The sequence below is a fragment of the Xenopus laevis genome, chromosome 3L, assembly GCF_017654675.1.
Source record: "Xenopus laevis strain J_2021 chromosome 3L, Xenopus_laevis_v10.1, whole genome shotgun sequence".
Lineage (NCBI taxonomy): Eukaryota > Metazoa > Chordata > Amphibia > Anura > Pipidae > Xenopus > Xenopus laevis.
Window position 1 is genome coordinate 155,140,396 of NC_054375.1, and position 22,373 is coordinate 155,162,768.

Below are 22,373 nucleotides of genomic sequence, written 5' to 3' on the forward strand. Positions count from 1 at the left end.
AGTGTACCAGGAATCCATTTCAGCAGTGTTCCCCAATTAGTAGCTCATAATGCTCACCAAGAACTTGGCTGTTTCTCACAGTGGCCTCAAAGCAGGTGCTTATTTTTAAATTCTTGACTTGGGGGCAAGTTTTTGTAGCATAAAAACTATGCAAACTGCCAAACAGAACCTCCTGTAGACTGCCAATCCACATAAAGGTTACAAAATAGCCAGTAATAGTCCTTTTATGGCACCCCCTGGTATTATTTCCAGGCTTGTGTTGCTCCCCTACTCTTTTTACATTTCAATGTGGCTTACAGATAAAAAAGGTTGAGGACACCTGCCTTACAGTATTGGTATATTTTCCTTTTCATTCATTATATTGTTCTAACAGTGTTTGCAGTCACCAAATTATTGTGTATTCATCAACTAATCTGAAACACACAAATAATCCCAACATATATTTGGTAAACTTGGGACCACAAAATGGCATTTACAATCAAACGGGACATGTAAATCTGACAATGACATGACATGGAGGGGGCTCAGCAATAAAGTTTTATCGGGTCTCCAGGACCTCCAGTTATGGCCTATGTCTTATTATTGTTATGATTATTTAAAGTGAAATTAATGAAAGACATGAAACCAGTTGATTCTCATTACACATCTGGTGTAAGAAACAGAGGCTGTGCCTTAGATTGGTCAGTTTACTTTTTTTAATGTGTTTACAGATAAGTTATTATGCAACCAGTCCTCTTCTCAGCAACCGAGCCTTGTTTCCTTCCTTTTTCCGTACTATACCTAGTGATGAGTTTCAAATGAAAGGATTGGCCCAGCTTGTCTCTAAGTTTGGTTGGTCATGGGTTGGTCTTATGGCAACTGACAATGACTATGGGCAATATGCGATGCAGGTGGTAAAACAAGAAGTGATCAAAGCTGGGGCTTGTATTGCATTTTTTGTAGATATAATGACCAGCAAGCCTGACAGGAATGCTCCCAAGATTGCTCGGATCCTCAGAGAGTCAACAGCTAAGGTTATAGTTGTGATGGCCTCTGGTGCTGATTTTTTGATTGTGCTGGAAGAACTCTTGAGGCAGAATGTGACTGGCAAAGTCTGGGTAGGCAGTGAAGCCTGGGCAAGTTCCACTTTTCTCTCTGTGAAAAGATTTCAGGATGTTTTGGTGGGCTCAGTTGGCTTTAGCATCCACGCTGATCAGATATCTGGGTTTGCAGAGTATTTTGAAAGCCTCAATCCATCTTCAGATCTTCATGATCCATTCATAAAGGAATTTTGGGAACAAGCTTTCTCTTGTAAGTGGCTCGACCAGGATGAATTAGTCAACAATGCCTCACTCCAGCCATGTACAGGGAAAGAAAAATTGGGGAATGTCATGTTGAAACTAGACTTTCGACTTTCTCTCAATGTCTACACTGCAGTTTATGCATTTGCTTGGGCCCTACAAAATCTACATGACTGTCAGCTTGGAAAAGGACAATTTGAGCATGAGAGCTGTACCAACATCTCCTTTTTCCAGCCTTGGCAAGTAAGAGACCATTCCTTCTCCTCAGCTGCCAACTTCTTATCTGATTTTGGTGTCCTCTTTATTTATTACTTTCCTTTCTTGTTTTCTCAGCTTTTATACTATGTTAAACATGTCAATTTTAAAACCAAAGATGGGAACCATATATTTTTTGATGCTAAAGGGAACCCTCCACCAATTTATGATATTATAAACTGGCGGGTGAGTGCTAAGGGCTCTACAGAGCAGATCATTGTAGGGAGTTATAATGCAAGTGCACCAGATGAGAAGAATTTACCTGTGAACACATCTTCAATATTATGGAACACTGGTGAAACTCAGGTATGAGAAAATAATTCACTTTATCAACTTTGTCAATTTTTAAGAATATGCAAAACTGATTTTAATGGTGAACTGCATAAGGCCCTTAATTATTTTTACTCTCCAAGGGGTGAAAATGAAGACTGTGGGCTTTTGTGTGCTGTAGCAATTCTTATTGGAAAGCCAATTCAATAGATTGTATTACAGGTATAGGGCACAGGATTTTGTAGAGATGTTCTCATCCCACATGCAAGTAGGGTTGGTAGAGTATATGGTATAAATTCACTAGATAAACTTTAACTTCACATAGATGTTTTTAGCCTTTTGGATTTTTGAGTTCACAGTGAAGTGCGAATAGAAATAATTGTGGAATAACCCTTGTCATGTTAAACCTCACAATTACACAATAATCTTTCAGAACCTTGCAGGCTCCAAACAAACTTACCAATCAATGCCTAGATAGTGTACCAAAAACAGTTTAGCATGTAGCCTCTCACTGCTGTATCACACAGACTTGAGAAGCCTTATCAGGCTCACAGAGGTCTACTGTCAAGCAATCCAGATAAGTATCTCGTAGAAATAAGTCTAAAGCAACTGGACTTTTTGAGTTTTCTTGAAATTGTTTCACCACTCATCCGAGCGGCTTCTTCTGTTGTTTTTCCTTCAGCTCGGGTGAGTGGTGAATCATTTTTAAGAAAACTCAAAAAGCCCAGTTGCTGTCGCCTTTTAGGTAACCTTTAGTATATTATAGAATGGCCAATTCTTAGCAACTTTTCCATTGGTTTTATTTATTTTTTTGCCTTTTTCTCTTTGACTGTTTGCAGTTTTCAAATGGGCGTCGCTGACCCCATCTAAAAAACAAATGCTCTGTAAGGCTACAAATGTATTGTTATTGCTACTTTTTATTACTCATCTTTCTATTCGGGTCCTCTCCTATTCATATTCCAGTCTCTTATTCTAATCAATGCATAGTTGCTAGGGGAATTTGGACCCTAGCTACCAGATTGCTTAAAATGCAAATTGAAGAGTTGCTGAATAAAAAGCTAAATACCTCAAAAACCTTGAAAAATAAAAAATGAAAACCAATTGCAAATTGTCTCAAAATATCACTCTCTACATCATACTAAAGGTGATCAACCCCTTTAATTATAATAGATACTGTATATCATGACCTGGATGAATAAAAATCTTTATAGACAATCCAGATAAGCGCCAATGTTGTGAGCCTGAGGGTTTGTGCTTATTCCAACTTCTGGTTATCCTTAGGAATTGTAAAGAAGAGTGTCTCATCCCACTAAAAATGATTTAACTCAAGAAATCCCAAGCTAAAGTTCATAGACTGTGCCAATAGACATTTTTTAATAACTCTTTGTATTTCAAACACAGTGAGGAACAAGCTATTGAGTAACACATGCTATGATATCATCAGGATACATCAAAGAGAATGAAAAAAGCATATTACATCCATCATAATGGTTTCAGGTTCATAGCTGTTCCTACACAATAGGCTTTCAATTATTAGCATACAGGTGACTGTAATTCAATAAACATAAAGTAATTCAAAAAGAACAGTAAGGAAAGGGAAAAGAAGAAGAACATAAAGATAGGTAAGAGAACAGGCACCTGGATCTGGACTTCTCATGCTGCACACCCTCTTAGGCGCAGGTAAGTGGATAGCTGGGTCTTGTAGTACCATTCTACTTTCATATCACTTGGTGGCATGGACTCAGTTATGTATCTGTTTTTTGTGCTTTACTGGTAAAGTGTAGATTTCTCTTTTAGAAAATGGTTTGCTAGTGTAGGTTTCCTTTTGTAAGGATGTCTCTACCCATTCCATTAAGAACACATGAAATAGTTTTTTCTGGAAAAGCATGAATGGAGGTGGACTATTCACCATTGTAGTATTGTTTTATTAGCTACCACAGATATAACTGACAGAAGTTTTTTTGCTCCCACTTGTAAGTTCTGATTGGCATTGGGAGTATAAGTTAAATATTGTCCACTCAGGGGACATGGCACATAGTTTACCAAGACAGCAGTGGCTCATTTTCTGATTTGTACCCAGAAGAGTTTATGTATGGGCAATGCCATAAGCAATGAAACATCTGCCATTTATGGTTGGGTTGATGTTAGGGTTTATGAGATGTCTACGGTATGGGGATAGGTACTCTCTATGGATTATTTTCATCATCATTTCAGTGTAGGTAAATGCCTTTAGTGAAGAGGTTGCATCTATTGTGGCTTGCAGAAAATCTGGGATTGTTAGGGTTGGTAGCTTTGTTTGCTATTGTGATATCTGTTAGGAATAGAGTAGATGCCTCTATTACACTCAGTTGGCTGGCTCAGTTTCTGTAGGCCTATAGCTGATCTTTTACCACTCCAGATGTATGCACTAAATTGAGTGCCTTTTTATATTTTGGTTTCAGGAGTAGTGGCAGAGCTTGAAAGGGTGTATTTATTTAGGAAATAGAGTCATCTTAATTAATTCAGCTCTCCCCAAAGATAATTTGAGTCTTTTCCAGTTCTGTAGTTCTGTTTGGACTAAAGAATATGATAGTTATATTAAGACTGTATAGTTTGTGTGGGTTTTTTTGGGGAGAAGGACCCCTAAATATGGGATTGAGTGTTGGGCCCATTGAATTGAAAGTCTGTGCCCCATTCAGGGAAATGTTCTGGTGTTAGAGTTATGGCCACCAATTTAGTCCAGTTAATTGAGTAACCAGATGTTTGCCTTTTAAAATGTAGGGGAGAGTGGCATGTGCTTTGTCTATGAGTAGTATGTCATCTACAATGCCTATCAGTTTGGTTTCTATTTTTCCCACTTTAATCTCACTTGAATTGTGTGGATAAGTCTAAAATTCTAAGCAGCGGGTCTACAGCTAAGTTGAATAGAAGTGGGGAGAGTGGGCAGCCTTGACAGGTCCCTCTCTGTAGGCAGAAGGGGGGTTGGTCCAACCCATTGATGGACAATGTATTGTTGATGGACAAAAGTATTGTTTAGTATAAATGTACTTGATAAAGTTTGTGAAATGTCAGTTGTGGATGAATCCTAACTGATGTGGCGCTAAGATTGAGGGTACAATCATTTGTAATCATGCAGCCATTATAGATGTCATAATTTTTAGGTCTATAGTCAGCAGTGAAATGGGCCAATAGGCTTCTAGGTTTGTTGGATCCTAGCCTGGTTTTAGTTTGTGAAGTGGAAGCCAAATCTCTGTTCTTGTAAGAGATTGGTAAGGTATGGCCAAATAATACTGTCAAAAGCCTTGGTGGTGTCAACAGATCGACAGTATAGCTGATCTGGAGTAGTTGGTATTATATTGTGAAGTTCTGGCTATTGCTGTGTGGATGCCTTTGGTGAAATGTCAGTTGTGGATGAATCCTAACTGATGTGGCGCTAAGAGTGAGGGTACAATCATTTGTAATCATGCAGCCATTATAGATGTCATAATTTTTAGGTCTATAGTCAGCAGTGAAATTAGCCAATAGGCTTCTAGGTTTGTTGGATCCTAGCCTGGTTTTAGTAGAAAGATCATTTGGGCATCACTGAAATTTGGCCAAGGGGGTTGTTCTGGTTAATAGACAATTTAAAATGAATGCCAAGTCTCCAAAAGTTACCTAAACCTTTCAACCAAAAAATGTTTGGTCTGCATTGGGAATTGGGACTATTTCACTTTAACAATGCAAATGGAAAAAGGATCACCATCAGATCTTCTGTTTGATTTCATTATCTATCTAACATTAGATTTTTGTATTGGATTCTTTATGCCATAGATTCCTCTTTCCAGATGCAGTGAAAGCTGCCCAGTAGGGTTTGCAAAGTTGACATTGCCAGGAAAACCAATCTGTTGTTTCCAATGTGTTCGGTGTCCTCAAGGACAGATATCAAACCAAACAGGTAAGAATTTGAACTTCTTTGGATTATTAGCATGTTTCTTTCACTGAATGAACATGGGAAACATAATATTTGGTTTCTTTCTAGATGCTGTAATGTGTCAGCAATGTTCATGGGATACATGGTCCAGTTTTCAACAAGACAAATGCATCCCAAAGGCAATAGACTTTCTCTCCTATGTAGAACTCTTGGGTTTAAGTCTAGCAGCAATTTCTATTTCTTCCTCAGTTGTTCCACTTTGTATTGTGAGCATTTTTATGTGTCATAAAACCACACCAGTTGTCCGAGCCAACAATTATTCCCTTAGTTGCCTTCTCCTGCTCTCCTTGTTCCTCTGTTTTCTTTGCTCTTTAGGGTTCATTGGTTACCCACAATCTGAAATGTGTCTTCTGCGCCAGGTGGCATTTGGGATGGTTTTCTCTCTGTGTATCTCTAGTGTTCTGGCTAAAACCATTACTGTTGTTATAGCTTTCACTGCAATTCAGCCAGGCAGCAGGTTAAAAAGGTGGACAAGTGTGAAGGTATCCTACTGTGTTGTTGTGTTTTGCATGTGTATTCAGTTATCTGTGTGCATGGTGTGGTTTTCCTTCTCCCCTCCATTTCCAGAGCATGATATCATAACCCAACCTGGAGTCATCATAATTAACTGCAATGAAGGGTCACCCACTGCTTTCTGGTGCATGCTGGGATTTCTCGGCATATTGGCTTCTATCAGTTTCATTGTTGCTTTCCTGGCTAGGAGACTCCCTGACAGCTTCAATGAAGCCAAATTCATTACATTTAGCATGCTGGCCTTTCTCACTGTCTGGATATCCTTTATCCCAGCATACTTCAGTGCACGGGGAAAATACACTGTAGCCATGGAGATCTTTGCCATCTTGTCTTCTACCTGGGCTATGGTGGCCTGTATTTTTATGCCAAAATGTTACATTATATTGTTAAGACCTGATATGAACTCCAGAGAACATCTCATGAAAAGCGGCAGAGGCCAGTGATAGTCCAAAACTTCCTTGAGATTAGATGAAGGGAAGGGATCAAGGAAGGAGAATTATGGGGGGGGGTAGGTCGCTATTGTTCAGATAATGTCATAAAAATAGTTTCATTTCAAGAGAAAAACATTTTATTCCAAAGAAAAACTTAAGTAGTTTAGAACATTTTTTTAGGATTCTATTTTTTCTGTTTTAAAAATTGAGAAAGATTAAAAAAACACAAACATTAGAGTGAAGTTGTTTTTGTATTTTGTTTCCTCCAACTTTTGCCTTAAATTCCAGCTCTAAAGCAACATATTCTCAGACTATAGCTATGTATTCTCTAAATTATGTTATAAAAGAGCCATATGAAATTTAAAAAAAATTGCAGATAATTCAAAAACCACAAAAAGTAGGACAGATCAAATTGTAAAGGTCAAGTTCAACCATTGCAAAACAGAAGAAGACAAGCAACCGGCCCTCTATCTCAATAATGAAGGTTGCACAGCTATTGTTATATACATTCATTTCTTTTATCTTTGGATGTGGGAAAGACATGGACGTTCAAGAATGTTTTTTATATAACTCAGAAACTATTGATGCAGTTCTTTATGTACAGTTCAGTTATGCTCAGTTAGCACACAGTCCTTTTAAGCAACCTTATGATATGGTAGGACCCTTTGCATCAGGACGCAAAAATGTTTAGAGTGGGCCCCACATGCTCCTCTGTTTTAACCCATTGATAGATTGAAAATCCAATCTGAAAAAGTGTCCATGTTATTCCAAAGAGCAGCTTTAGTAGTTTAGAACAATTTTTTAGGATTCTAATTTTTCTGTTTTAAAAATTGAGAAAGATTAAAAAAACACAAAAATTAAAAACTTAGGAGTGAAGTTGTTTCTGTATTTTGTTTCCTCCATTGAACTTTTGTCTTAAATTCCAGCTCTAAAGCAGCATATTCTCACACTATAGCTACTTATTCTCTAAATGATATTATTAAAGAGCCATAGGAAATAAAAAATTGCAAATAATTAAAAAAACACAAAAAGTAGGACAGGTCAAATTGTAATGGTCAAGTTCAACCATTGCAAGACACTTTGCAAGTGGATGCAGAAGAAGACAACAACCAGCCCTCTATCTCAATAATGAAGGTTGCACAGCTTTTGTTATATACATTAATTTCTTTTATCTTTGGATGTGGGAAAGACATGGACGTTCAAGAATGTTTTTTATATAACTCAGAAACTATTGATGCAGTTCTTTATGTACGGTTCAGTTATGCTCAGTTAGCAAACAGTCCTTTTAATCAACCTTTTGGTATGGTAGGACCCTTTGCATGATTTCTGTACTACTGTATAATTTCATAGTTATTATTAGGTTCCTCTATCCTAATGCAGTCCAAGTTGTCTTCAGGATTCTTTCAATGTTCTTATGCAACCTCTATCACATTTAGGGATGTAGCGAACTGCCGTTTTGGTGTTCGCGAACGCCGTTCGCGAACACCGGCAAAAATGCGAACAGTTCGCGAACAGTTCGCGAACTTCGAACACCCGCAAAATCGTTCGGTTCGAACGATCGAAGGATTTTAATCGTTCGATCGAAGGGTTTTCGTTCGAATCGAACGATCGAAGCCATTCGATCGAATGCTTTTCATTCGATCGAATGCTTACAATCGTTCGAACGAATGAAAATCGTTCGATTTTAGCGGTCGAAGGAATCGAATGGTCGAATGGTCGAACGATTTTTATTCGAATCGAACGCGAACTCAAATTGGCGAACGTCGCGCGACGTTCGCGAACATTCGGCGGACGCGAACAGTCGAAGTTCGCGCGAACTAGTTCGCCGGCGAACAGTTCGCTACATCCCTAATCACATTCCTTGAAAGGAAGCTAAATGAAATTACTTTTTAGAAGCTGTGGAATGTCATCCATGTTCCTGGGACACGTGGCCAAATTTCCAGCAGTTCCTTTCTTATGAAGAACCTTTGGGTTAAAGCTAAGAAGGAATTTTCATTATCTCTTCTATACGTGCACTTGTTATTCTGGGACTTTTTATTCAATATAAAAGAACATCAATTGTCTGAGCAAACAATTATGCCATTAGCTGCCTTCTCCTGCTTTCCCTGTTCTTCGGTTTCCTTTGTTCTTTGGGTTTCATATGTTACCCACAATCTGAAATGTGTCTTCTGCGCCAGGGGGCATTTGTGATGGTTTTTGCTCTCTGTATGTCCTGTGTTCTGCTCAAAACCATCGTAGTTGGCATTGCCTTTAAAGAAAGCAATCCAGGCAACAGATTAAGAGAGTAGACAGGAGTAAGGGTGTCCTACTGGATCATTGGGTTTGGTGTATTTATTCAGTCATTTCTGTGTGTGATGTGGCTGATCTTATCTCCTCAAAAGTATGGTCCAGGCAAATAAACAGCAAAAAAAAAATGGGGCACCCATGAACTGCAGCAAAGTAAACCTTCAATTACACATAATTAGAGTTTTAAAAGGTGACTGGCACTAAAAATTGTTGCAACATGTCTCTGTGAAAACCCTGACCAGGAGGAGAAATAGTACACCTTATAGGTGTAAGTCGGGAAATTCCTTGTCCAAGCAAAAGCTACAATGTTTCTCAAGTGACAATAGTCTCTAAGAGAGAGTTTCTTCAGTAGGGTATTGCACTTTAACCAAATCCCTTCAAACGTAATTGATGGAGTGTTGTAGACCATATAACTACAAGATCACTATCTATGGTTGCCAATGCAGGATGTATGGTGGAAATTACAATTTTCCTAATACTTGAGATCAAAAGTAGCCAGTTTATAAAGCCTATAGATGGATTTTTATAATCTATAGATTTAATAAATAGATATAATTTGATACATATTTATGTCAATTGTTTTTGTATGGATTTTTATACAGACATCCTTGATCAAGAAATAATGAAGAAAACAATATGTAATTACTGTGTGCAGTACAACCAACATTTGCATATATTTTCTGATTATCCTATAAAAAATAATAATAAATAAAACTGTTTTGCCAAAAGTGAACTTTTTGTTTCTGGACAAGACTTGCCTGTGAATGTGATATGAAAACACAATATAAAAACATATTGAGGTGCAACACAAATAAGCTGAAATCTTCGTACACAAATGGAAGGTGAAATGACCAATAACTATTAAATGAGAGGTAGAGTTTGACTGTGTGTGTGACAATGATTAAGCAGACCTTTCCAGTGATATGTATTTACTTTTTCACAAAGTTTGTGTTTGATATCTACCTTGGGAAAGAAAAAAAAATATGAGGCTTATGGTACCAAAGTCCTAGTATGAATCCCTCTGCTCCTACTGGGGCACAATGAAAGCATTAAATTACCCAGTCAATAACATCAGCTCTGTGTTCACACACTGCATTACAGACATCAATTATGTGCCAGGAGGGCTGTGTGGAGATAAAATGTCTACTCTTTAAAAGAAAAAGAAAGGTTCAATCACTGTTGGGTGCTAATTGTTTGGGCTGGTGCTCCTGTTAGCAGAAAAGTCCAACGGCCCAGGGTACTTCATAGCAAGATCAATTGTCTTCTTCTGCTTCTTCGTTTTTCAATGGAACCATGAACAGTAGAGTGAAGGCATCCGTTTGCTTAAATTTCAGCACAGGCACATCTGGTGTGAAGAAGGAAGAAGCAAAAACATGGTAGTTCTGTTGTGTTCGCTCAGTAGTACCCCGAGGCATTGCAGTTTTCTGCAAGACGAGCACTGGCCAAAGGTATCAGATAAATGATTATAATCTTTGGTGGGTGCCTAACATTTGCCACCACCCCAGTGATTTAACCTTTCATTCTCTTTTAAGAGTTCTTTTTAATGAGATCTTCATTTTAAAGCTAATACAAGGACTGATAAAAGTTGCTAACTCAGACCCTTCAGACTTGGGAACATCCCAATTGCCTGTCTGGGTGAAAATCAGCCGTCTAATGTGTAGGTTTAAAAACCCAGACAGCTCATTGTAGGCCCCCATTTGGTAGCCTGGGGGCCAAACCATCAGATCATCTCAATATTGCCCCACCTGTCGATGGGCACATCAGGTTAAGACTGTTTTTATATATACACAACATATAAAAAATGATTATTTTTAAAAGACACATTATTACAGGGTACATGCGTTTAGGCAGTTTTCCTATCATTTCTTTAAAATACATAAATCCTTTTTAATGGTCCTTCCCTTGAGAAACCATATGGAGCACTATAACAGCTTCAATCCACACAGGGAACAACAATGAACACTTGGTGGGGCCACGAGTGTATCCCAGTGTTGGCCTCTGTACCCTGGATTCTGAAGACATATTGAGGCACTGGCTGTACCAGAACCACCTATGAGTGCTGAGGAGAATCCCTATTCATAAAGAGTAACTCCATCTCTGGTTGAGCTTTACTTTGGATAAGGCCTCCATCCTCTTTCACAAAGGCCAGGAACCTTGGACCATTACCTTTTTCACTATATTTATATGATTTCAGTATGTTTAATTAGCAGATGATTACAAACATACAACAAGTAATTATTTATGAATGATGACCACTCTCTGTAAATCATTGCACCATATAGTGTCACTATATAAATATAGAACATTAATAATGAAACTTTTTATAAATAATCTCTTGTGGAGGTTCCCAGTTCAGATGGTTTGTAAGGAACTAATCACATCACTGCTGTACAGAGGAGGGGCCCCTTGTGAGATTCAAGCAAAGTGAGGGGGAAAGATTGGAAAATGTAATTTAGCTGCCATTCCTGGAAACATATCAAAGTATAATTAACATACACAACATAATTAATGTCTGTGTTCCCAGAAGTCCATGTATCAATCCTATGGTACATATACAGTATAAAAGTAGTGTAGTGTACAGCATGGATAGAAATTAAGGGTGTGCACATTGAGCGTGTGGAGCACTTATAGACAAGGGTCTTGTAATTTTGTGTCCATGAAAGTGTTACATTCACTGTAGGTTCCTTGAGAAGATCTCTATCCTGTGCATGTGCCATAGTCAGACTTGTTAGAGATGAACACCAAAAGACAAAGGTGCCACACAACTATTCGTGGCCTCCAGCCTGTGACTGTTCTCCTTTATTCTGTAGCCATTGCTGTGGGCTCTTGCTGGGAATCTGGTAAAGGCTGCAGTCTATCCAGTGGCAACATGAGTGGTTTTCTGAGTCAACCAGGAGATATTATTATTGGGGGAACCTTTCTCATTCACGTGAACAGGAATTATATCCAACCCCTATTCACCACCAATCCCTCCGACCTGCAGTGTCACACGTAAGTCATGTTTTTACCTTGTTACCTCTTGTAAGTGTATTGTATTGGCTTTTTTTCTACATAATACAGTCAAACCAGTCAGTATGTGGTATGGATAAGTGGCAAATTGTGTCCAAACTACTTAAATAATCAGGCATGTGGCCAGAGTTCCATTCCCCTATAAGCATCTAGCGACGTGCCCACTACATCTCTGTCCAAATACTATTGCTACTCTTTATTACTGTACATGAGAAATTCAATATCATTTTTTTCTCCTTGCCTCAGATTCGGAAGTGAGTCTTACCAAGGTATGCAAGCCCTGATGTTCGCTGTGCAGGAGATCAACAAAAACCCTGAGCTTCTACCCAACACAACTTTGGGTTTCCAGATTTTTGACACCTGCACAGCCATGAGACGCGCAACACAAGGAATGTTCTGGATGTTATCAGGGAGACAGGAGCTCAGCCCAAATTATCACTGCAACAGAGAGTCACGTCTGGCTGGTATTATTGGAGATCCTGGCTCCACCAAGGCTATTTTGATGGCTCAGATCTTAGGACTCTACCATTGCCCACAAGTAAGAGTAACTGTTAATTCCCACGAAATCATATTTGCTGTAGACAGCCCAATTCTATCTAATAACATAACAAAAAAATCAGTGTACTAGGAATCCATTTCAGCAGTGTTCCCAACCAGTGGCTCATGTTGATCACCAACCACTTGGCTGTTCCTCACAGTGGCCCCAAAGCAGGTTCTTATTTTTGAATTATTGACTTGGAGGCAAGTTTTTAAAAACGATGCAAACTGCCAAACAGAACCTCATATAGACTGCCAGTCCACATAGAGGTTAGCAAATAGCCAATAACAGTTTTTGGTACCCCCTGGAACTATTTCCATGCTTGTATTGCTCCCCTACTCTTTTTACATTTTAGTGTGGAGCACAAATAAAAAATGTTGGGGACTTACAGTATTGGTATAATTTCCTTTTCATTCACCAAATTATTGTAGTTTCATCAACTAATCTCAAACACATATATATAATCCCAACATATACTTTGCAAACTTGGGACCACAAAATGGCATTTTCAAGCAAATGGGGACATGTAAATCTGACAATGGAGGGGGCTCAACAATACTGTTGTATCAGGTCTCCAGGACCTCCAGTTATGTCCCCTGTATTGTTTCATCTTGTCTTGTTATTGTTATGATTATTTAAAGTGAAATTAATGAAAGACATGAGATTAAAGACCAGTTGATTCTCATTACACATCTGGTTCTATGAATAAAGAGGCATGTGGGGTGCATACTTGACGCTGTTCCATGGATTGGTCAGTTACTTTTTTTTTTTATTTATTTCCAGATAAGTTATTATGCAACCAGTCCTCTTCTCAGCAACCGAGCCTTGTTTCCTTCCTTTTTCCGTACTATACCTAGTGATGAGTTTCAAATGAAAGGATTGGCCCAGCTTGTCTCTAAGTTTGGTTGGTCATGGGTTGGTCTTATGGCAACTGACAATGACTATGGGCAATATGGGATGCAGGTGGTAAAGCAAGAAGTGCTCAAAGCTGGGGCTTGTGTGACATTTTTTGTAGGTATTATGACCGGCAAGCCTGACAGGAATGCTCCCCAGATTGCTCAGGTCCTAAGAGAGACAACAGCAGAGGTTATAGTTGTGATGGCCTCTGACGCTGATTTTTTGATTGTGCTAGGAGAACTTTTGAGGCAGAATGTGGTTGGCAAAGTCTGGGTAGGCAGTGAAGCCTGGGCAAGTTCCACTTTACTCTCTGTGAAAAGATTTCAGGCTGTTTTGGTGGGCTCAGTTGGCTTTAGCATCCACGCTGGTCAAATATCTGGGTTTGCAGAGTATTTTGAAAGCCTCAATCCATCTTCAGATCTTCATGATCCATTCATAAAGGAATTTTGGGAACAAGCTTTCTCTTGTAAGTGGCTCGATCAGGATGATTTAGCCAACAATGTCTCATTCCAGTCATGTACAGGGAAAGAAAAATTGGGAAATGTCTTGCTGAAAACAGACTTTCGACTTTCTCTCAATGTCTACACTGCAGTTTATGCATTTGCTTGGGCCCTGCATAATCTATATGACTGTCAGCTTGGAAAAGGACCATTTCAGCATGGGAGCTGTGCCAACATCTCCTTTTTCCAGCCTTGGCAAGTAAGAGACCATTCCTTCTCCTCAGCTGCTAATTTCTCATCACATTTTTATTCATTACTTTCCTTTCTTGTTTTCTCAGCTTTTCTACTACGTTAAACATGTCAATTTTAAAACCAAAGATGGGAACCATATATTTTTCGATGCTAAAGGGAACCCCCCACCAATTTATGATATTATAAACTGGCGGGTGAGTGCTAATAGGTCTACCGAGCAGATTATTGTAGGGAGTTATGATGCAAGTGCACCAGATGGGAAGAATTTACCTGTGAACACATCTACAATATCGTGGAAGACTGGTGAATCTCAGGTATGAGAAAATAATTCACTTTATCATGCTTTAAGAGTATGCAACATTGAGAACATTTTTTTCTTATTTTAATGGGGATGGGCATAAGGCCCTTTTTTATTTTTTTAACTTTGTGTTTATTGAAAATTTTACACATGCTTGACAATATGTATTTTCCTTTTTTTGTCAATACATTAAATAAAGAACATTACTAATATGTATTCTTAGTATTTTTTATTCTGTGTTGTATAAGTTTTGTTTTATCATGAACTTGTAATTATACAAGTGAAGAAAAATAAGGAAAACAGGGAGGGGTGGGGTTTAAGGGGAGGTTTTGGTGGTTGAGGTATTATTTATACATATCTTTACAATATATGGAGCATACCTTCTCTAAATGGCCATATAGGCCACACTTCTTCACATTTGTTTTATGTATTTTCCCCATTGTTCTTCCTCTAATGATTCGCCTAGTCTTTGTTCCAATTTGAGCATTGCCTTTGTTTTTTCCCTTGAGTTCGTAAGTATTTCAGAATATAGAAGGCTGATTTTGTGCTTACGATTGGGATTGTTGCATAGCTATTCAAATGGTGAGGCGTCTGGATACGTATGCCCCATCAGCTTTAGTATGTAGTGGGTGATTTGTTGAAATCTGTAGTGTTCCTTTAGTGGTATCTGGTGTTTAACACGTAGAGTATCCCAGAGGAGCGGTTAGTTGATTTTCGAGTTCCACCCATCTGTCGTTGCTGGTATTTGAGTGCCACTTGACTATTTGGGCTAGTACAGCTGTTTCCTATAACTTTCAAGTGTGGAAAGGCCAATCCCCCTCTTGTGGTAGGTTGATAGCATATTTGTTCATTTATTCTATGTTCCTTGTGTTGCCATACGAAATCTAGCATTTGTTGCTGTAGTTTCTCATGATCTTTTTTTGGTGGAGACACAGGCAGAGCTCTATATAAATATAAGAGTTTGGGGAGTAAGTTCATTTTAACAGAATATATTCATCCCAACCATAATATCGGCATCTTGTGCCATCATTGTATATGTTTGCTCAAAGAGGCTAGCAGAGGAGTGTAGTAAATATCCGATACTTGATTGGTTTTAGGAGGAATCATTACCTCTAGATATTTAAGTCCCTGTTAGGCCCATTGAAATTCAAAGTTTAGTTTATAAGTTTGGTAGCGTAGTCTGAGGTCTGGTTATTGAGAATTTTTATTTTGTCATCAGCAAATAATGCAATCTTATATGTACAAGATCCTATTGTAATCCCTGTTATATCTGGATTACGGCGTATCCTGTGAGCTCGGGGTTCTATGCACACTGCAAATATTAGGTGGGCAGTGGACATCCCTGTCTGGTTCAGTTTTCAATTGGGAATGAGTATGAATGATACCCCCCTTTGATATCCGTGCTGATCGTGTATTGTATAGTTTTCTTAATGCTGTGGTGAATTTAGAAGTAATCAAGTTACACTCGGACACCCTGGCCTTCTCAAGCAGTGATACCTGGTGCATAACAACGGAGGAATTGGTTACCTCACTTCTAACGGATCCAAGAAAATTCACTGGCACACAGGTGATACTAACAGGATAAACCTTGCTAATTTATTAAGTGTATTGCAGCATGCAATGTTTCAGGGTGAACCCCCTTTATCAAGCGTCCATGCGTGGTGAATTTAGAGCCACATCCCATTTGAATTAATGTATGTCGTATATATATATCCAGTCTATACGGAGATAATGCTTTTTCTGCATCCAGCGATAGAAGCATAAATGTAATGTTATTATTTTCGACCGCATGGACTATTTGCAATATTTAATTATAATTAATAATTATCTGTTGCCTCCCTGCCTTGTATGAATCCCTGGGTGGATTAGTGTATTTAAGTGCTAATTAAGTCTGTTTGCTAATACTTTCACGTATATTTTAAGGTTTAAATTAATTAGAGATATTGGACAACAGTTTTGACACAAATTAGGATCTCGGTTTTGCTTTGGAATCACAATTATATTAGCTCTAGACATATATTTTGTTATTTCTGTATCTGAGATGAGTAGTGTGTTAAATAATTTTGTGACTGTTGGTGTGAGTATTGGTTGAAATTTCCTATAGTATTGTAGTGTGAAGCCATCTGGCCCAGGAGCTTTGGATGGTTTATGTTGGGATATAGCTAGTTCTACTTCTGCTTCTGTAATTTCTGAATCTGGAGTTGTAAGGTGTCTGTTTCTTGCAAATAGTTTTGTATGGTTGTATGAAAAAATTTTAGTATGTTTTGGGGGTTATTAACTATCTCTCCTGTTTTTGACTTGAGTGTAGTGATGGGCGAATTTATTCGCCAGGCGCGAATTCGCGGCGAATTTGCGCGATTCGCACCGAGCGAATAAATTCGCGAAACTCCCGCGAAAATTCGCGCTAAAAATTCGCCGGCGGCAAAAAATGTTTTTTTCGAAAAACGGACGCCGGCGTCAAAAACGGACGCCGGCGTCAAAAACGGATGCCGGCGTAAAAAAACGGGCGCCGGCGCCGAAAAACGGGCGCCGGCGTCAAAAACGAGACGCCGGCGCCGTTTCGCGAATTTCGCGCGAAATTCGCAAATTTTTCGGCGAAGCGAAACAGCGCAAATTCGCCCATCACTACTTGAATGCTCTTTTCAGACCTAGTTTTCGTTTATCATTAAGAGCTCAAGCTAGCATTGTATCAGGTTTATTGCCTTTATCGTAAAATTTCCTTTGTCTTTTTTTCCAGCGAGTGTTCAGCCTTATGGACTATTAGTAGATTTAATTCCCCGCTACATTGTTTCATTTCAGTTAATGTATCTGAGTTTAGGGCTTGTTTGTGTCTATATTCTAGGTCTCTTAGTTTATCTGTAAATTTCGTTATCTGGTATGTTCTCATTTTTTTTAGGTGGCCCCCATGTGTAATTAGATGGCCTCTGATCACTGTGTTATGAGTGTCCCATAATATCGCTTGATTAGGTGTCTCTTTGCTGTTTTCTTTAAAGTAATAGCGTATTTGCTTATAGAGATACTGTATTTACAGAATGTGTCATCAGCTAATAGGGATTCATTTAACCGCCTTTCTCTTCTTGAGGCTGATACTTGAGGAAAAAGCATTGTGCCTGTTATAGGAGAGTGGTCTGACCATGTTTTGGGTTCTATTGTGGAGTTATATATGTAAAGCTGGCCATAGATGTTCCTCATCGTGAGACCACAATTTCCTCGGAACAATCGTACGATCGTACGAATTGACCATCAACTAAAAGACCAATTTGCCAGGAAAACAAAAGGGAGCTGCCTGCTTGGCCCTGCAAACATAGATAGATTGCACTGTGACTGACAAACAATTTTTGACCTGGCCAATCAATTTCCTGACAGATGTTGGCCGAAAAATCATAAGATGCAAGTACAATCGTTCGAATCCCACTAACTGCACGTTAATTTCGAAGGATTGGTCGGACTTCCCTAAAATTAGTCGTTCGGCAAGAAGAATTGTCGCGTCTATGGGGAGCTTAAGGGAGATAAGTGCCTGATATTAGTAGTAAATCTATTCTGCGGTAAGATTTGTGTGGTGAGTAACAAAAGGTGAAATCTTGCTGTTTCGGATTCAAGCATCTCCATATATCAAATAGATATTGGTCTCTTATGAATTGAGTTAGTGCGCTTTTTGCTTTGCTTGTGCCTCTATCTTTTCTATAGGAAGAACAATCCAATTTACCATCCAACACAGTATTAAAATCCCCTGTGACCACCAGGTCTCCATTTTTTTTTTATTTGTAACAAAATTATTCAGGTGGGAGAAAAAATGTGATTGATTAATTATTAAAATGTGATTATTAAATGTGATTATTAAAAGAATATATTCCTACAACTGTTAGTGGTTTATCATTTGATTGTGCTTGTAAAAGGAGGATTCTTCCTTTCTGATCTGTCTGTGTTGCATGAATAATTATTGGGCATGATTTGTGGATCAGGATTGTTACTCCTCTTGTTTTATTTGTTGCCGAAGAGTAGTAGCATCTCGTTAGCTGGGGATGCCAATATTTAGGTTCTTTTCCTTTTTTAAAGTGTGTTTCCTGTATGACTATTATAGATGCACAGGGTGCTAAATATTCCTTACAAGCCATCCTTCTTTTAACTGGTGAGTTTAAACCTTTGGCATTATGGGAGAGAATGGTTAATTTGTAGTATGTTGTGTTATTCATTTTGATATCTAAGTTGTGTAAGCTGATAGGATACCCAGTGCTCACATGAGGCCAACATTTGCCATATAATTGTGCTATTTTTTGTGCTCAACCACCGAAGGTCAAGGTAGGGTATGTTTGGGAGTCGGGGAGATAAATTTAACCTGAAATGCTTATACTCTAAAACAGAATAACAAAGCATATAATACATTGCCATGGAAAATTTGTTAAGAAAAAGAAATAAAGAGATATTATAGGAAAAAAGAGTGTCAAGATGACATTCAAGCAATGTTTGTTTCCCATCTTTGGTACCTGGGAAAGTGTCCTCTGAGGTCTTAAGTGGGACCCGAGGTTTCAAACTGTCCTTGGGGGGGTAAAGGAAGTTACTTGTCGCCTCGCCTCCCAGGACTTGGGTTAATGTGTTGGAGTCATCCAATGATAATGGATTTGGGTTCTCCAGCTGCCTCCCATTGTTTCTGTGGAGGTGGTCTGCGTTGTTGAGGAAGTGGTTCATCTGGAGGTGTGTAGTCAAGCCTTGCATTGTGGCATTGTTCTCAAGGATGTTTCAGCGTACGGGTTCTGCCTCCATAGTGTACTATTAACTTGAAGGGGCTTGATAAAGGACTGGAATAATTTTGCAAATTGCAAAATGAAGAGGGTTCACCATCAGATCTTCAGTTTGATCATTGATATTATTATCTGTCCAACATTAGGTTCTAATATTCAATACTTTATGCCATAGATTCCTCTTTCCAGATGCAGTGAAAGCTGTCCAGTAGGGTTTACAAAGTTGACATTACCAGGAAAACCAATCTGCTGTTTCCAATGTGCTCGTTGTCCTCAAGGACAAATATCAAACCAAACAGGTAAGAATTGGAACCTTTTGGATTATTAGCATGTTTGTTTTACTGAATGAACATGGGAAACATAATATTTGGTTTCTTTCTAGATGCTATAATGTGTCAGCAATGTTCATGGGATACATGGTCCAGTTTTCAACAAGACAAATGCATTCCAAAGGCAATAGACTTTCTCTCCTATGAAGAACTCTTGGGTTTAAGTCTAGCAGCAATTTCTATTTCTTCCTCAGTTGTTCCACTTTGTATTGTGAGCATTTTTATGCGTCATAAAACCACACCAGTTGTCCGAGCCAACAATTATTCCCTTAGTTGCCTTCTCCTGCTCTCCTTGTTCCTCTGTTTCCTTTGCTCTTTAGGGTTCATTGGTTACCCACAATCTGGAATGTGTCTTCTGCGCCAGGTGGCATTTGGGATGGTTTTCTCTCTGTGTATCTCTAGTGTTCTGGCTAAAACCATCACTGTTGTTATAGCTTTCACTGCAATTCAGCCTGGCAGCAGATTAAAAAGGTGGACAAGCATTAAGGTGTCCTACTGTGTTGTTGTGTTTTGCATGTGTATTCAGTTATCTGTGTGCATAGTGTGGCTTTCCTTCTCCCCTCCATTTCCAGAGTATGATATCAAAACCCAACCTGGAGTCATCATAATTAACTGCAATGAAGGGTCACCCACTGCTTTCTGGTGCATGCTGGGATTTCTCGGCATATTGGCTTCTATCAGTTTCATTGTTGCTTTCCTGGCTAGGAGACTCCCTGACAGCTTCAATGAAGCCAAATTCATTACATTTAGCATGCTGGCCTTTCTCACTGTCTGGATATCCTTTATCCCAGCATACTTCAGTGCATGGGGAAAATACACTGTAGCCATGGAGATCTTTGCCATCTTGTCTTCTACCTGGGCTATGGTGGCCTGTATTTTTATGCCAAAGTGTTACATTATATTGTTAAGACCTGTCATGAACTCCAGAGAACATCTCATGAAAAGCAGCAGAGCCCAGTGATAGTCCAAAACTTCCTTGAGATTAGATATATACCTGAAGGGATCATGGAAGGAGAATTAGTGTGTGGGGGGGGGGCAGATCCCTATTGTTCAGATAATGTCATAAAATTATTTTTATTTTGGTAGAAAAACCTTTTTATTCCAAAGAGCAACTTTAATAGTTTAGAACAAATGCATTATCTATAAATGCTGTATGTATTGCAATATAAGGGTTCTAGCATTTTTAGGATTCTAATGTTTCTGTTTTAAAAATTGATAACAATTAAAAAAATAAAAACATTTAAATCTTAGAGTGAAGTTGTTTCTGTATTTTATTTCCTCCACTGAACTTCTTCCTTAAATTTCAGCTCAAAATTTGCCTTAAATGTTCTCACACTATAGCTACTGATTCTCTAAATTATATTATTAAAGAGCCATAGGAAATTAAAAATTGCAAATAATTCAAAAACCACAAAAAGTAGGTCGAGTCTTCAAGTGAAATTGTAATGGTCAAGATCAACCATTGCAAAACACTCTACAAGTGGATTCAGAAGAAGACAAGCATAGCTATTGCTATATACATTCATTTGTTTTATCTTTGGATGTGCAAAAGACATGGACGTTCAAAATTTCCTTTATATAACTATTGATACATTTCTTTATGTACCCAACAGGTCCATTGGCCCTTAACCTTAGTTATGATAGCACACAGTCCTTTTAAGCAACCTTATGATATGGTAGGACATTGCTTCAGGACCCAAAAATGTTTTGGGTGGGTCCCCATGGTGACCTTGAATACACTAAAAATGTCCTCTTACAATAGGAAGTAGTCATTCAAACTAGGTGCATAGCTACTTTAAACCAATATTATGATACACAATGTACTGTATATATTAGATACAACAAAATTATCCAGAGCTCCTAACTGTCAACTGTGCCCAGAAAAGTTGTTTATGTTTATGCAAAAGAATTACAGTCATTATGTGTCACTATAAAGATAATGTGGTAGAAGCCTACACAAAACTTGTCACTACAGATACTGATGGGAACGGACGCCCAATGGCAAAATCATTCTCAAAAGCATGGATAAAGAGGGAGTGCTGGTTGTACTAAACAGACAATATTATGTAGAAGAGATTTCAACACAATTCTCACAAAGAGAGGTCAATAAACAAGCCTGACAGTAATCCTAAAGTTTGATTTCAGCAATGCACTATGGGCAGGGTGTAAATTGCTTTAGGTGAAGGGGTTATCCATGCGGATCTTAGAAAATATCTGATTAAAGTAACCCAATTGTTTTCTACCAAGGGGCAGACCTATACTGGCAGATCCTGACTAAGCCCTTTAGCAATCTTCTTAGATAGCATTTTACAACCAATTATACATGACATAATATTGTATTTAAAGGATACAACTCACTTATCGAATGTACCCAATACTGTGAGCATGATATGGGTAGTCTTTGTAAGCCACTCTCACATGAATCAGGTGTGAAACATCATCTCAATGGGATGACCACTCACTGACTACTGGGCCTTCCTCCACCAAAATTATCCGATAGATTAGAAGATACCATAGCTGTTATTTACAACTAAGAGGCAATGCCATAGGAAGTAATGTAGCACCCCTTACACTAATCTACATATAGCTTATGTATAAGACACATATATTTATGGAAATGCCCTTTCTCAGGATAACTGTAGACTCCATTTACCCAACATTGATGACCTGTACTTATTTAGGAAACACAAGGATAGTCCCTTACAACTTTCACCCAATATCCCTCAAGAGGTCATTACTCTCCACACAATCTACAAGGGTTAAAGTAATGAGGGTGATTGTGAATGACGTCGGTGTTAAATGACTAGAGGTGTTTTTGAAAAGGGCCTACACCAAGGAAATATTTGAAGAGAATATACAAGGGCTTAAGCAAAAATATAGGAAATAT

The 22,373-nt window shown here is 38.5% G+C and overlaps 2 protein-coding genes across 2 annotated transcripts; both read left to right on the forward strand.

The window, feature by feature from the left end:
• The first annotated feature begins 884 nt into the window (after nucleotides 1-884).
• On the forward strand, nucleotides 885-6,740 carry LOC108710454 (extracellular calcium-sensing receptor). The gene is made up of 5 exons (XM_041585688.1): nucleotides 885-1,523; nucleotides 1,614-1,721; nucleotides 2,488-2,492; nucleotides 5,609-5,718; nucleotides 5,803-6,740. The coding sequence occupies exons 1-5, from the start codon at nucleotides 885-887 to the stop codon at nucleotides 6,708-6,710; spliced, it is 1,770 nt and encodes a 589-aa protein (XP_041441622.1). The 3' UTR covers nucleotides 6,711-6,740.
• A 5,113-nt stretch (nucleotides 6,741-11,853) lies between these two features.
• Nucleotides 11,854-20,447, forward strand: LOC108710455 (vomeronasal type-2 receptor 26). The gene is made up of 5 exons (XM_018251592.1): nucleotides 11,854-11,975; nucleotides 12,240-12,531; nucleotides 14,207-14,434; nucleotides 19,333-19,456; nucleotides 19,540-20,447. The coding sequence occupies exons 1-5, from the start codon at nucleotides 11,854-11,856 to the stop codon at nucleotides 20,445-20,447; spliced, it is 1,674 nt and encodes a 557-aa protein (XP_018107081.1).
• Nucleotides 20,448-22,373: the final 1,926 nt, after the last annotated feature.